Genomic DNA, 15,494 nt, shown 5'->3' with positions numbered 1-15,494 from the left:
AGGTTATCCGGTATTTTTTTTTCAAAGGCGGAATTAGAATATTGCAGTAACAAATGACGGGAGAAAAGGTCAACTCATTTTTAAAAAAAAAATTGAAATTCGATTTTACCGTATTTATCGATGATGAAGCACGCTTACGTGCATCGGTGGGCATTTTTGAACATACATAACTAGTTTGAACGATCGTAGACCGTTCTAGTGTATGGATGGTTGTATGCTTGCTGCTCTGGTAGGCTATAATGTAGACTGCAGACTATTCAATGATATATGTAGGTAAGATGAATACGCCGTACGCATGCATATTTATGAGTAAAAGCTTTACATAATTCGTGCTCTTTTTTAGTTTATGCTATCGTCACAAACGTGCGGTCATTTTGTTTAACTGTAAGGTATGCGGAATAATGAAGAGAAAAATTATTTAACTGTGACCAAACGGGTACCAGTGTTGAGGTATGAGTTAGATATTTAAAACATGCTTGTTCAAAAGGTTTTGAAAGCTAATCGTGTTATGATAAAGGTACCCTTTGTAGTGGGTGTATTGTGAGCAAGAGTATGATGAACATCAATGAAGATCACGTTTCATTTTCGTTTAAGTGACTCGAACAAATTTTTGTTTGATTCGTATAATTTTTTCGGTATTTCAGAATGTACTTGTATTTTGATAAATATGGGTCAAGGGGTAAAAATTGATTATAAACAAATTTTCGAAGTACCTATGTGAAAGATGATTCAGTTTTCGTTGTGTTATACTCCTATCATGAAACACGCGAGTAATTTGATTCATAGGTATATGTGCTATGCGATGTGATGTATCGATAGATTGTATACAGGGTGTCCCGGTGAAAGTTCATCTCTGAATGTCAATGTGTTTATACGTGCAGGTTGGCTTGCCTATCCTAAGAATTAGAGGTGCTCGCTAAAATGATATGATCGTACGATGATTTCGCCTCTCGACTGAGAATGTTTTGATCGGACTACTTGTTAAATTTTTCAGATGCTTTTATTTTACGAATCACATCACCTACTTGATGAGTTTTTTTTTTTTTGAATTTTTGTGCACGGTTTTGGAAGGAAATTAAAAAAAATGAAAACATACAATTTTTGATACAGAAAAAAATTTAGAAAAAAGTGAGCAGATCAAGCAGATTAAGTTGGTGAACAGAAATAGGGTGAATTTTTGAATTCAATTTAAAGAACCTTCAATTTTTCTGCTTAAGATACCTAGATTGAAATTTTTGTGGGTCACCCAGTGTGTCGTAATGCTATACTGAAAAAAAATGAATGAAATCTATGATAACTGAGCGATCGAGTTTCCCTCATCAGTTCCTACCCATTAGAAAAAATTTTCAATTTCCTGCCATTTTAATGAAATAGGTACCTACTTAGCTAAGTACGAGTATTAAAGTGATATCATTTTTTAAATTTTCAGTCAATTTTTGACTATCGTTTTATGCTATATTTTTTAATGATTTATCTACCCTACATGTTCATTTATTTTCTTTTTTTTAGTCATGATTTGGGGGGGAGGGAGAATTTCCGCTCCCCGTCTCAAAAAAAATCAATTTGACGAGTTACTCGTCAAAAATTCAGGTTCACAGCAACCTTTTGACTTTGACATTTCAATGTGATATCATTTTAACTACCTATTATTTATCTTTGATTTATGGTTTTACATGTTTCGATTTTCAATATAATATTTCACAGATATTTTTTTGGTTTTTTGAAAATTTTACTCAATTTCAATAAAATTTCACATTCTAATCCAAATTTTGTTCGTTTTTCTGTGCAGGATCAACGATATTCAAATGGTTGGTTAAACGCCGGTACGACGACAACAACAACAACGACCCCAACTCGTAACCACAGCTCTACTCAACAAAGATCGCACACCAAAAACACCAGCAATAACACCGCCAACAACAACAACAACAACAACAGTAAACCATCGAACCGGGAAAATTTAGAAGTCGAAATGGCGGCATCGGTATTACCGGCTCGAAACGCTTACAACGATTATCACGTGAAATATCACAGCGTATCCGGCGGTAGCGCCCTGTCACAATCGATGAAATACGCGGAAGCTTGGCTATACGGCAGTTGGAACGTCAGACCTTCGATTCGATCCACTTTCCTCAACTTCGACCATGACTTTGCGCAAGGTTTCGAACACAATGGCTCAGCCACAGCTGTCGTTTGCTACTGTGCCCGAAATTGCACCGTCAACGGTCACAGCAAGAAGAAAAACTGTCGCAAATGCTCGGCTCAGATGAAAAGTTTAGCCTGCATACAGGGCTTTGGCACCGTTCGTAATACTCGCGTTTATCGTAATCTGATTTGTAATGCGACAGGCGACGAGCTAAGTCCGGCGTATAAAGATCCTTACGACGTTGTCCGGCAATCCAGGTTGTCTGGCATTAAATGCGGTTCCGTTCGAGCCAAAAGTTATTCGCCTAGCAAACGGAAACACTGTTCGCCGCTTATGACTATTAATCGATTACCTTCGCCCGATGTGCCGGCTTCGGCTACAGCAAGTAGCGAAGATAACGGTAGGAGATCCATCTTGGAGTGTAGCATTAATCCTTACGATTTAGTGAAACGATCTCCCGAAGAAGATGGATGTTCTTTGATGAGCGACGACGATATTTTAGACATTAGCAGTTTCACAAAACCGTATAAAAAACAGAAGTCTACGCTGAGGGATAAATTCAGATCCAAAATACAAGACAGTAAACCGGCTAAAATGCTGATGGAAAATTTGAAAAATATTAAGAAAGATGATAAAGCAGATTCCACCAACGGTATCAGTATAGCTGGTCAAAAAATCAGAGTATTTAATACGCCGAGTAAACTATCCGAAGGAGGGGATCCGACAGACGACTGGATTAGCGACGCGATCGATGATCCAGTCGCAGAAGACCAAAACAACGGTGGCAAATGCGACATCGTTGTGGACGGTGTCTCGTCGAAACCCGACGCAATCGAACAGACGCCCAAAAGACCTCCTCGACGTAAAAGCGCCGCCAAAATTACGCCAAAAAGCGATCCCACGTTGCGATCTAGCGCCATTTACCAAAATTATCGAGCGATAACCAGTTGCTCTTCGGTGGGCTCACTACCTCCACCGCCACCACCGCCGATTCCACTGCCACTGCCACCTGTTTCGGCAGATATTAAATCCATATTGAAGAAACCGTTAGCTACGTCATCGGAAATAGATTCGGATATCGGCGCGGCGGGCAAATTGAATAATTGTTCGACGCCGGCGGACAAAAACAGCCCCGTAGGCGACACCGGTAAAAACTTTTACTCAACAACTTTCAACAACACCAACAAACAAACCGATAGAAAAGTCAAGAAGCAAGTCCAGTTCAAGGGCATGCAGGAGCAAACGGTAGAAGATGAAAGTGGTTCCAAGACGAGCGTCGATCCGCCAGTCTTGGCTGCCGCTGAAACTGGTTACGACACCGAAAATGCAACCGCCAGCGACACACCCGAACAGCGTCGATACGCCGATCGCGCTCTCTCCTCCGATGATAAATCAAATGCCGACTATCGGCGTCATTTGCGCGATCAGCGCGAGCATGAGCGCGATGATACGAGTAGTACGTCGTCGTTGTCGTTACCGTTATCGTCATCATCCTCGCAACATATCGTCAATGATAACGTAACGTCGTCGCCGCCGCCGCCACCGCCACCGCCTTCTTCGGTAAATGTTTCTAGTTCCTCAGCCGAATCTTCCAATAGGCCTACCACGTCCGATGATTGTAAATCAGGTGAGTGTGACAAGTTTTCCATCATTTTTGACAATTTTATGTCTGACGAATCGCCCAAATCAAGTGTAATGTTCGCGATTTGTGTACACGTTCATATGCATACGTAGCTTGCGAGGCTATACTCATCTCTCTCTCTCTCTCTCTTTCAATCGTACCTATACCTACCTATACTACGTGGATTGGCTATAGGTGTATTTCATTCTGTACGATTTCTACGTTCTGTCGTCGGTCGAGTAAATGTGCGCGTTTATTAATCCATAATAACGAGTGAAATTTGCCGATCATTTTTATACGTGTGCTTGTTACGTAACGCGTGTAATTTTTTCCAAATCCGAATTCCAATCTGAGAATTTGCTGAAAAGTGATTCCTACTATTAAGAGGTAACTGTGCATACATTTTTTCTCAGTCTGTTGTGTATACCTGTCGTTTACCTGCCAATATCTATTCGAATTTATGGTTTTCATGAAGCTACTCGTACATAATGGTCCTTTATTAATATAATTTGTAATTAGCCGACCACTGATGGAGTAATTATGGAAGTAATACATACAATATTGTGGGCTAGTTTAGGGTGTTGTCAGTTGTGATTACATAATCTTAGAGGCTGAAATCTTCTAATGGATTCCAAAGAACAGTAGTATCATTCCTAGGTAGAACAACTTGAACCACTGAGGATATACTTTAAAAGTTCCAAAATTCAACTGACAGAAAGCTGTACATTACCTAAAAGGAATATAGGTATAGGTACTTACAAAATCAAAATAAGTTCATTTTCACTTTGGTACATTTTTAGGTATGTTTGTTTCAATTTTTAATGATCAATCCATCAATCCACGACTTCAATGAGTGCAGGAGCACAACTTAATATGAAATTGAAAATTCGAGGAAGTAGCCCTAGCCATGCTCTCCTACCTCATAACTTAAGAATGTACAAACGTTCAAATCTGGTATTTTTTAAAATCATCTTTACGTGAAAATCCGTTTTAAGACTCCATTCTTGCAATTCTACTACTCATTCCCTACTCAAGAATGGAAAAATGAAAAATAGGTCCTGAAAATTTGATGAGTATTAAGACGCTCTGCTTCCATACAAAAATGTACAAAATTTTAAATTACTGATTTTCAATATCCGTAATCCTAGCAGGGATGGAAAGCAAGCTGAAAGCTGAAAGCCGAGGAAGTTTGGGGTTTTTGAAAGCCAAAAGCTTCATTTTTTCAGTTTTTTTTCAGCTTTTTTGCATATGTAGGTAGGTACCTAAGTAAGTATTTATCTCGTTTAATTTTTCTCTTTCTCTCTCCATCCCTGTCTACCTGCATGCCTCCTACTAATCTAAAGAACAGATGAATTTTCAAAAATCGCTTTTTGAGAAGAGAAATCTGATTGTGTTCGTGTTCAACAGCTTGTGTGAAAATATTAGAAGCCAAAAGCCATTGATTTTTGAAAGCTTCAAGCTAGCCATAGCTGTATACTTGAAAAGCTAAACGCTAGCCAAAAGCTTTATATATTCACTATTTAGCTTTCTTTCAGCTATTTTGCAAATTCATTTGTTTCAGTTTCTGTTTGAGTTATTTTTAGATTATCACATTTTTACTTTTCTCTTTTTTTCATTTTTTTCTTTTTATTTTCTCGTTATGGTTTATGAATTTCCATTTTCCTTTCTCAATTAACCTTATTTAACAAAATTTGAAAAGCCGAAAGTTGAAAGCCAAACGCTAAAAGCCAAAGGATTTTCGGAAGCTAAAAGTTAGCCGTTAGAAAGCTTTATGAATTTAAAAAGCCAAAAGCTAAAGCTAAAGTTTTATAAATTTTTTAGAAGCTAAAAGCTAAAGCCAAAAGTTTCAACTTTCAGCTTTCCATCCCTGAATTTCATCTCTTTATTGCTGAAAAATTTTCTTGGGCATTGAAAGGGTTTGTTGAATTTTTCTAAAATTTCGTCATTTGTTTGTAAGTACTAGATTTACAATGTTTTTTAAAAATGTTTTTTCATCACTTCAACAAGTTTTCAGCATTTTTTAAATGCAATTTTTGTCTATTTTTTCTAAAATTTAGTCAGTTTTTGTTCATTTTTTTGATTTTTATATTTTTTTGCGTTTCAAATAATTTTAACATGTTTTTTAAACATCTTCTCATACAATTTTTGTCATATGTTAAAATTTCATCTTTTTTGATAATCTTTATCAATTTTAATGATTTTTTTTTTCATTTTAACAAGTTTTTAACACTTTTTTATACAATTTTGGCAAAAGTTCACCGAAATTGTATCTTTTTTTTGGTTCATGGTGTTATTAATGCTTTTTCTTGAAATTTTAATGATTTTTGCACTTTTTATGAATGTTGTGAATATTTCTAAAATTCTATCAATTTTTGGTGACTTTCATGCTTTTTTGTGTTTTTTAAATTTTTTTACATTTTCTTATGCTTTTTGGACAAATTGTACCTACCTACTCATTCTTTTTTTTTTTTTGGAAATTCAATAGTGGTTTTTATTTCATTTTGAATGTTTTTACGTCACTTCAACACTTTTTCAGCTTTTTAAAAATATGAATTTGACAGATATTTCATATTTTTTTGGCATTGTGTAAATTTAATAAATAACCACGCTCTGCTACCAAACATACGTATACTTAACCGTTTTTTTTTTTTAAATTTCATGATAATCATTCCTTGTAGTTTTACTAAATTCGACGAAAACAGTTTGAAATTTGTTTTTAAAATAGATATGTACTAGGTAGAATAAACTTTTGCTTTTCTGTCTGATTCGCCGCTTCCTCCTTCCCTCTTATCAGCACTTGTATAAAATCATGGGGCCTAATCTTCATGCCAATCGTGAAAAAGTGATGCAGGTCTGCGGTCAAAATCTTCAAAAATCACATTTAAACCATCTTCTTAATTTATTCACAGACTTTGAGCTTTGTGAGCGTATTGAGATGGACAGAAGTGTGACACGAAATTTCAAAAAAATCAAAAAGCCGCAACCCCTAATTCGTTGATTTTTGATGACTAAAAATTTTGTGTTGATTCAGATTCAAGTTTTTGATATTCCTCTCCCGACCCAAAATTTCTAATTTGAGCGTATTTCGATGAGTATTGCCAACTCAGGGTATCAAGTATCAAAACTTGCTTAAGAATGAAGTTTTGTTCCGAAGGTTGTGGGATACAAGGGGAGGGAATAGATGCCAATGGTCTTGCAAAAATTCTAAAAAGCTTAAGCAAAAATTCTTTTTTTCGAGTAAGAAATTTTGCATTCCATTTCTTAAACTCCTCTCTTCTCCTTGTGATTCCAAAAAATTGCATTCATTCTAGGTATTTTAATCCCCCTCCCCTCTCATTCACTCCCTTCCTTCCCATTGCATGTTGTATGAAATTGTTTTTTTCAACCTTCAACTTCCCCTTCTTCCCTTCATCATTCAATTTTTCAACACTTAGTTGGATATTGCCAGCTTTCGTTATTGAATGTGAGGAGAATAAGTATTTTCAAATCTTATTTGGAAGCTTCTCACATATATTAAAAAATCTACACGATTCATACTTTTGATACAGGTATTTGAGAAAAAGTTGTAAATATTTCCTGTTTTTTTTTCGACCACTCGTGAGAAATATTCGCTATCTCGATGTAACCGCGAATAAATTTTCAATATCAAATACTCGTACGAGTATAGGTGCATATTACATACAACTGTTTTTTGAAAAAGTAAAAAAAAAAAAATCCTCGTAAACTTGAACTACAGGTAGGCCTATGTAGATGCATATCTAATGGATTAGTGTAAAAAAAATCCCTCCAACTTGTTCTCCTATGTGCGAAGACCAATAAAATGATGTAAAACTACAAACCAGCACACGCCGCGCCGATTACCCGTCTTGGACTCCCGCACCTCTTGCGCCTTCAACGCCGATTGAAAATTATACACGGAAGGAATATTTACATAGATATAGGTATCGGATTTTATAACTAGAAATGAAAAACCGTTATCGAGTATTAGAAAGGTGACTAATATAATATTCAAGTTTCTCGTCGTTTTACTGGATTGGGTATTATGCGAGAACGATGTAACCTAGACCATTCGGTACATAATATTATTCGCGAATGGCTCCTTATGACATGATTATTACATTAATAGGCATCATCGGTATTAATTTTTCTATGTTTTGAACTCCTCGACGTAGTTTTTTTTTTTTTTTTAGCGTTCAATCGAGCAAAAGTTGACGTAAATTTACTCGATGAGTGATTTTAATTACACGTGTAATAGTGGCTAGTTTTTTTTGTGTGTATCTTTGCGATAGGTAAATGTATCGGGTGGCTTTTATCTTACGCGATAACGGTTCGAGAAGTGAATTCATGTGGAGTGGTAGCTCTGGCTGCGTAATTTTTACGATAATTGGTGACATTTTAATAATCTAGCGAACAAAATTATAACGTTGTAAATTGTCGAAAATCTTGATCGGTATAGTTTGAACCTTTTTGAATCGGTGTCTGTTGGAGTTAATACCTTTCTATAAAAGATGTAATCGCTATACTTTGTATGTTTGTGAATTGCCATAAGGCAACTTCTGTTTCGATTTTTTATATCGACCTGTTACTTATCTGATTTTTGGTGCTTTCGTACTGTTCGTATATTCAGTGCCCAAGAAGAGAGGTAAGATGCCTATGTATGGGTTTTGCTTTTTAGTACTTCGGGTATCGTAGTTATACATAGCAAAGCTATAGTTTATTGATGAAATTCGATAAGGATTTACCTATGGGTGGCAAAAGCGATACCTATAACTACACAGTAGTGGGTCAGAAGTTCAGAATACCTATTTCCATTTATGAACTTTACCGATATAGTGGAGATTAACTCGACGCTTTTTTATGGTAATGTAATTTTATAATTGGATCGAACTGAAATGGTCGAGTGTGGTTGACCACAAATGATTGGAAATATCGATGCTCTATTTTTTCGCTGTTCAAGTTCATACAAATGCTTTGATGAAAGGGGTTTTATGTAAAAGTTCAGGGTACTTAAGTAAAGAGTTGGCAGTTTTTGTTATGATGTAATGAGACTGAGAAGACTAAGGGTGAATTGAAGGGATTGTCAGAAGTTGAACTTTTGTTATTTAAAGATAATACCTAATTTTTGAAAAACTTGATTTTATGATCAGCAATTCCACAAAAATTCTATTTTTTTTTTTTTTTTGCAGAAGTAGATAAGGTTATCTACATTATAATAATTATGCAATTTAGAAACAAAATGGTTTATTTTTGAATTTGGGCCATTTTGGTACAGAACAACCAAGTGGAGGTCATTGACCTCCCCTCCGCGCTGGACCATTTTTCATGGTTTGTAGGTTTGCTTTTTGCAAAACCACTCCAAAGAAATTTCTCACTAAAAAATTGTAAAATTTTCGTCGGTAAAAATGGTTAAAAATGATCAAAAAATGTATGAAGATTTTTTTTAATAGTTACACATTTTTAAATAATATAAAAACAATTGAAAATGGCTGTAAAATGTGCATAAAAATACCCAGAACTTGCCAAGAAGAGATGGAATTTTGGTAAAATATTGAATTAAATGTAGCAATAATTGCTTGAAACATCATTCAAAGTTCATTAAAGTACCTCAAAATTCGAATAAGAAATACCTTGAAATTAATTAGAAGAATAATTATTATGAATTGTAAATTACGAATTACAGCTGGAAAAAAAATTTGAATTGAATCGTCCACAACCATGTGCCTAATTTGACGATTTTACTCAAAATTAAAAATGATTTTTTAAATCAGGTTCAATTAAAAAAAAATAATAATAAACATGTCACTTGAGTTCAATGAGTATTCGACCACAATTCTATCATTTCTTCATGGCACCCCCAAACTTAAGCATATTTTTTTTCAAATCATGCCAAACCAATCAAACTTATCAACGCTTTCAAATTTTGTCAAACCGAAACCAAAACTGAATAGGAAATTTTCAGAAAATTTGAAGAAGGTTTGGCAAAATTTTCAGCTGGGAAAAGGTTGAGAAATCCATCAGGTCTGTTAGCATCTATTCGGTTTGAAGAGACTTGAAAACTTGGTTAGATCTGACAAATGCATTAAATTGAGGTCTGACCAATTTAGAAAAGTTTGAAGAAATTTGAAAATTTAGATATGTAGGTTTGGCCAAACTTGAAGATTTTGTTCGACTTGGCAAAACATCAGAAGATTAGGGTTAGCAGAACTCAAAAATTTAGATAGGTTTGGCAAATGTATAAAATTAGGTTAGATTTAGTCAAATTTGAAAATTTAAAAGGATTCAATGTAACTTGAAATTTGATTAGGTTTGATGAAACTAGAAAACTTGTATAAGACTAACAAAATGGCAATTCAGATTAGATTTAGCGAATTTCGAAAATTTAAATGGGTGCGTCAAAGAACCGAATTTGTTTTGGGTTTGACAAAACTTGGATTTTTGGATTCCACTGGATAAAGGAAATTCATCATAATTATAGCTCTCAAAGTTTTCGATAGAGTTGGAAAAGCATAAAATTTAGATTGGATTTCGTCAAATGAAAAAATTTAGATAGGTTTTTTAAAGCATAAAAAAATTACTTTGGGTTTAGTAAAGCTCAAAAATTTCTGTTGGTGGGTACAGGGCCGTCTAGAGAGGGGGCAAAGGGAGTGGTTTGACCCGGGCCCGCACTTTCTGGAAGGCTCGGCGAAAGAAGGGCTTGTGATGAGAGGAAACTCCGTTTTTTTACTTCTCAAAACACAAAAATTTTTGAAAGCTTGTTTTCTTTTCTTTCTCAAAATTGAAATTTCTAAAAAAAAAATTCGTTCAATTTTTGAAATTTTAAAATGAAAAAATAAACTTTTTGCACAAAAAATATTCTTTTTATGCTTCTCGAAGTACTAATTTTCAAGAGCTTTCGCCCTCACTTGGGCCTATTTTCTTTTTCAAAATCAACAACCTAAAAAAAATCTTTCTAATTCTAAAAATTTTAAAAGTCGAAAAATAAACTTCTTGCATGAAAAAACATCGTTTTTAGTTCTCTCAAAATACAAATTTTCGAAAAACTTTAGCCCTTGCTTCGTTCGGGCCAATTTTGTTTTTTGTTTTAAAATGAAAACATCACATTTAGGCCCCCAAAAATCCAAAACAAAAAATGAAAATTTTTATAAATCATGTGAATGCTATGTCAATTGGCAAAATTTATTGGTACTTCTTTCCCCCTATATCAGTCGCAAATTTTCAGTCGAACCCCCTCCCCCCCTCAAAAAATCTCTATAGTAGTTTCGTCTCTAGAAATGGAAACAAATTACATCTATGTATTTATTCGCCACGGACTAGCATTGTCTCTCGATGGCCCTGGGTGGGTGAATGCATCAAATCCAAATTAGTTTTGACGAAACTTGAAAACTTATTAGTCAAGGTGCATGAAATTTAGATTTGGTTTGGCAAAGCTAAAAGTATAGATAGGTTTGGTAAAATTCATAAATTTTCATAGTTCGTTTGGCAATTGGCATTATAGCTTCAAATTCAAATATTAAGATCAGTGAAACTAGGAAGAAAAGTTTAAAATCATAGTCGTCGCTCAAACCTAAATTTTTAATTGTTTTGTGGTCATATTTTCTTCCTTATTTTTTTGATTTTTCAATTTCCTCCCCAACCCCTCTGCCGTATTTAAAAAAATCACTGTCCACGATTAAAGTAGGCAACATAATTCATACCTTCAAATATCTGGAATTGAACTTCGGTAAAATCTTGAATCCTCAGTTTATGTGAGTAATTTCTGACTAATCAAGTAAATTGGTCCGACAAATGCATACCTATAAGATAGGATTAAGGTACCTCTATCTGCTCACAATACGACGTTTTAAATCGACAATAGGTATACAAGATGTAAATACATCCGATAGGTAGACAGTTAGACACCTACAATACCTCAAAAGTATTTACTTCCTATTTTCATCTCCCTCGCCTTGCAATAAAAAAGCCACTTCGGTATATACTCGTATTAGTATAACTTGGAATTGCACTTATAACTGTTTACAAAAATGTATCGATAATCAAAATACCTGACGAAACACGAATTTTGTACATTTCTTCCTCCATTGTAAAATTAATATTCGTGGAAAAATCACGCAATTTATGGGCTACATTTTAACACATTTTGTGTACTATAGTCCCTACACATGTGATTTGATCACTTGTGTATTAAATTCAAAGAAACATGAGAGCTATTTAAAATGAGCACCTTGTATACATGGTAACTATGTAGGTAGGTAGGTACTTACTAAGAGCATGTAAAACGTAATAATCCTGATTATAGCATTCGCCATTCTGTGGAAAAAACCTACCTACTAAAAGAAATCACCGACAATTATGTACCTACATCGTACATATGTACATAGGCTATTGGATTTATGTGTACTCCAGTATATGGGTATTTAAAGAAATTCCATCGGTGCTTTCATTGAAGCAGTGCTCAAGAGTAGGTTCTAGGAACACGTAGTACCTCTACCTACCTAGTACATATTTAATGATATGCCAGATTTTCGGTTATGAATTATAAACTTGATCGTGAAATTTCAAGCCTTATTAAGCGATCAATTAAGACATACGTGCAGGTATAGATGATGAATGTACTTGTATATATTTGTAGTTGTTAGATCTATACACCTGTATAAGAAAGAGTAAGTATATGAGTGTATTAGGTATAGAGAGGTACAATTATGCTAGGTATCGTAACAAATAGCAATATTACTTTCGCCTTCTTCAATTCATTTTCTAATCATGTTTGTATACGTATAGTTTGTTACCATGTATCACTCGTATACATATAACCTATGTAATCGCGTTAAACAGAAGAGCGAGGGAAAAAAACTAAAGTGTATAGGATGCGCATTAAAGACTCTAATGTACCTACAATACACATAGCCTACCTTGTATACGTACTTACCGTTACATAGCATAAGGTATAGGCATTTATAGGTGTACTCACGTATACCTTAACTTACCTGCGGCCTACGTACTACGTAGTAAAACGTAAAAAACGTTTAACCATTCATCGTTCGAGTCGATTAAACGCACGTAATATGTAAGCATGTGTGCGAGACTTGCGAGACATATGTTAGTAGGTATGTGTAGTGTTTTCGTATACTACGTGTAGGTACTTTCACTTACGAGAAATTAATCTGGACGAATATTTTTCGCGGTGCTAGAATTTTTTTTTTTTTTCGTTTGCGTTAAATTTCTGATTATATGTTTCACGGCCGATCTGTACAGAGTTCGAAAGTAACGGAATTTGGCTGACAAGGTTTATTATTCTCACTGTACTCGTATAATATATACGAATGTACTTACAGTTTGGTTTTGTATGTATGTACGTAAGTAATGGACGTACTCGTATGTAGATGTACTTGAAGGTAGATAGAGATACTATACACAATGTCCATCCAATTGTAAACGTTGAGAAATTTTCGACTCTGGAGTGTTTCCGTTTGTACTTTTTATATAATAGTACTGCGTATTACTGCATTGAATTGAATAATTCTTTTGTGGAATTGTGTATTATGGCCTATGGGTATGGTATGCTGAAGAGTGAGGATATGCCATATACGAGTTCTCTGAGTCTATGTCCGTTTGGAACTTCAAAGTGTATCTTGAATCTAGAGGAGTAGAGCGCATACAATATAGGTTTGTTTGTTTGTTTACTAACATCCATACCTATATCTATACTGCTTTTATTGTGATTTTATTCACAAGTAGTTAGGCTGTGGAATCAATTCATGTTCGTTAATTGGTCAAAAAACAGAAGAGAGACACGTTATGTCGGAATAATAATTATAAAATACCTCTCCTCAATAAAATGCAGATGAATGAAAAGATATGTAGGAGGGGTGGGGTCAGCACCAAAGTCAAAATCAGATTTCATACGCGACAAAGTTTAAGAAAAATTGAAAAAACGCGGGTTTTTAAGTCATCATACGTATGTAGTTATTGTTGATTCCGATTTTTGCATTCGTTTTCAGATTTTGAGCATTATCTACTCCAGCTTCCAGATCGGTCCTATAACACAGTGGGAAGAGGCATAAATTTCAAAATCTTAGGAAATTATGATATGGATATCTAAATTGTATTGGTTTTTGGTGTCATTGATTTTGAGTTTTGAATCGTTTTTCAATCCTGACCCTTGATTAAACCCCAAAAAGGGGGAAAGAGGGGTGGGGAGGGGGTAAAATTGAAAAACGATGTGAAATTATACGATATAAGGATATCTTGAGCCTCTGATGTCTCTGATTTTAAATTTTGAATAATAGATTTTCAATCTTGGTCCTAAATTAGATTCTTTATCGTGGGGAGGGGAAAGGGGGTATCAGATTTTGAAAATTGACTGAATATTGGTTTTTGAAGAGGGTGATTTTAAATACTATTGAATTTTTCTTGGTCTCGACATCTGATTTAGCCCCAACGAGCAGAAAAGGAGAGTCAAATGTAGGTACATACGTACATCAAAGGTGATTCTCGGTTGAGATAGGAGACGTGTCCTTCATCTCAGATTTTGAGTTCAGAAACGAAGAAATTTCGCTTACTCTCCGTTCTTCAACTCCCCCCCCCCCGCGAAATTGAGCCTTTAAGGGTATGTATGTTGAATGATGAAATCGACATATTCACCAAATTTGACGAAATTCGCTCAAAAGTTTAGTTTTTGTATCAAAACTGAAGGGATGATCCAAAAATTTTCCAACTTTCATAGAGAAAATGGTCACTTAGAAGTGCATTTATGCGGAATTTTTTCAAAAAAATTTCCTTATATTTCAGATTTGTTTTTTTCTGAAAGGAGGAGGGTCAAAAGTTTTAAAAAATTTTCATATCTGGATTTAAAAAAAAAAAAAAAGTACTTAATTACCTACTAGTTATATGAGCCAAGGTACCTATAACAATAACGTCGAGGCGTAGGGCATAAAAAAGGGCTTTTTGACAGTTGAAAAAAAACAACAGAATTTCTTGACAATTCCGCAAAAAAAAATATTTTGACTACTTTGGCAAAAAATAGAATTTTTCTTTGGCGAATTTAAAAAAACATGAATTTTGACAGAAATGATCTTCGCGACAATTTTTGTACAAAAAATGAGACTTTTTAGCAATATTGGTAAAAAATGACAAATACGTACCTTTCTCAACGGGGCTACCAAAAAATATACATGCATTTTTTTGGCAATTTTAAAAGTGTATCTACTTTTTTTTTTTAAATTTAGGCAAAAGCAGGACTTTTATTTGGCAATTTTGAAAAAGGGAGATTTTGACATAGACAGAAAATGGACTTTTCATGGAAATCTAAACAGAAAACAGGGCTTCTCAAGGCACTTTAGGCAAAAGAAAAAGAAAAGACTTTTTTACAAATTTGGTGAAAAAAAAGGAACTTTCTTTCAATTTTGGCAAAAAACATGAACTTATCGGAAATATTCGGCAGTTTTGAAAAGAAAAGGACTTATAGGTACCTTTATGTAAAAAATTAGGACTTCCTCGACAAAAAAATAGAGCCTTTTTTTGACAATTACTACAGTTACAAAAAATGAGACTTTCTAGCAATCTTGACAAAAATTGGTACCTTTTTCGGAAATTATGGCGAAACCGTGATTTTTTTTGACGATGTTGGCGGAATATTGATTTTTTTTGTTGGAAATATAGGTATAAAAAAGGTCTTTTTATTTTACAAAAAACGAGACTCTTTAGACATTTGAATCAGAAATCAATAGG

General features: G+C 34.5%; 1 protein-coding gene across 1 annotated transcript in view; it reads left to right on the top strand.

The window, feature by feature from the left end:
* Positions 1–15,494, top strand: part of RhoGEF64C (Rho guanine nucleotide exchange factor at 64C) — a 163,796-nt gene that overhangs the window by 136,246 nt on the left and 12,056 nt on the right. The window contains exon 3 of the mRNA XM_065350807.1: positions 1,790–3,773. Within this exon, the coding sequence (XP_065206879.1) occupies positions 1,790–3,773 (1,984 nt within the window). The remainder of the gene's footprint in view (positions 1–1,789; positions 3,774–15,494) is intronic.

The sequence above is a fragment of the Planococcus citri genome, chromosome 2 (genome assembly GCF_950023065.1).
Source record: "Planococcus citri chromosome 2, ihPlaCitr1.1, whole genome shotgun sequence".
Lineage (NCBI taxonomy): Eukaryota > Metazoa > Arthropoda > Insecta > Hemiptera > Pseudococcidae > Planococcus > Planococcus citri.
Note: the sequence above shows the minus strand (reverse complement) of the source record. Positions and strands in the feature narration are given on the sequence as shown.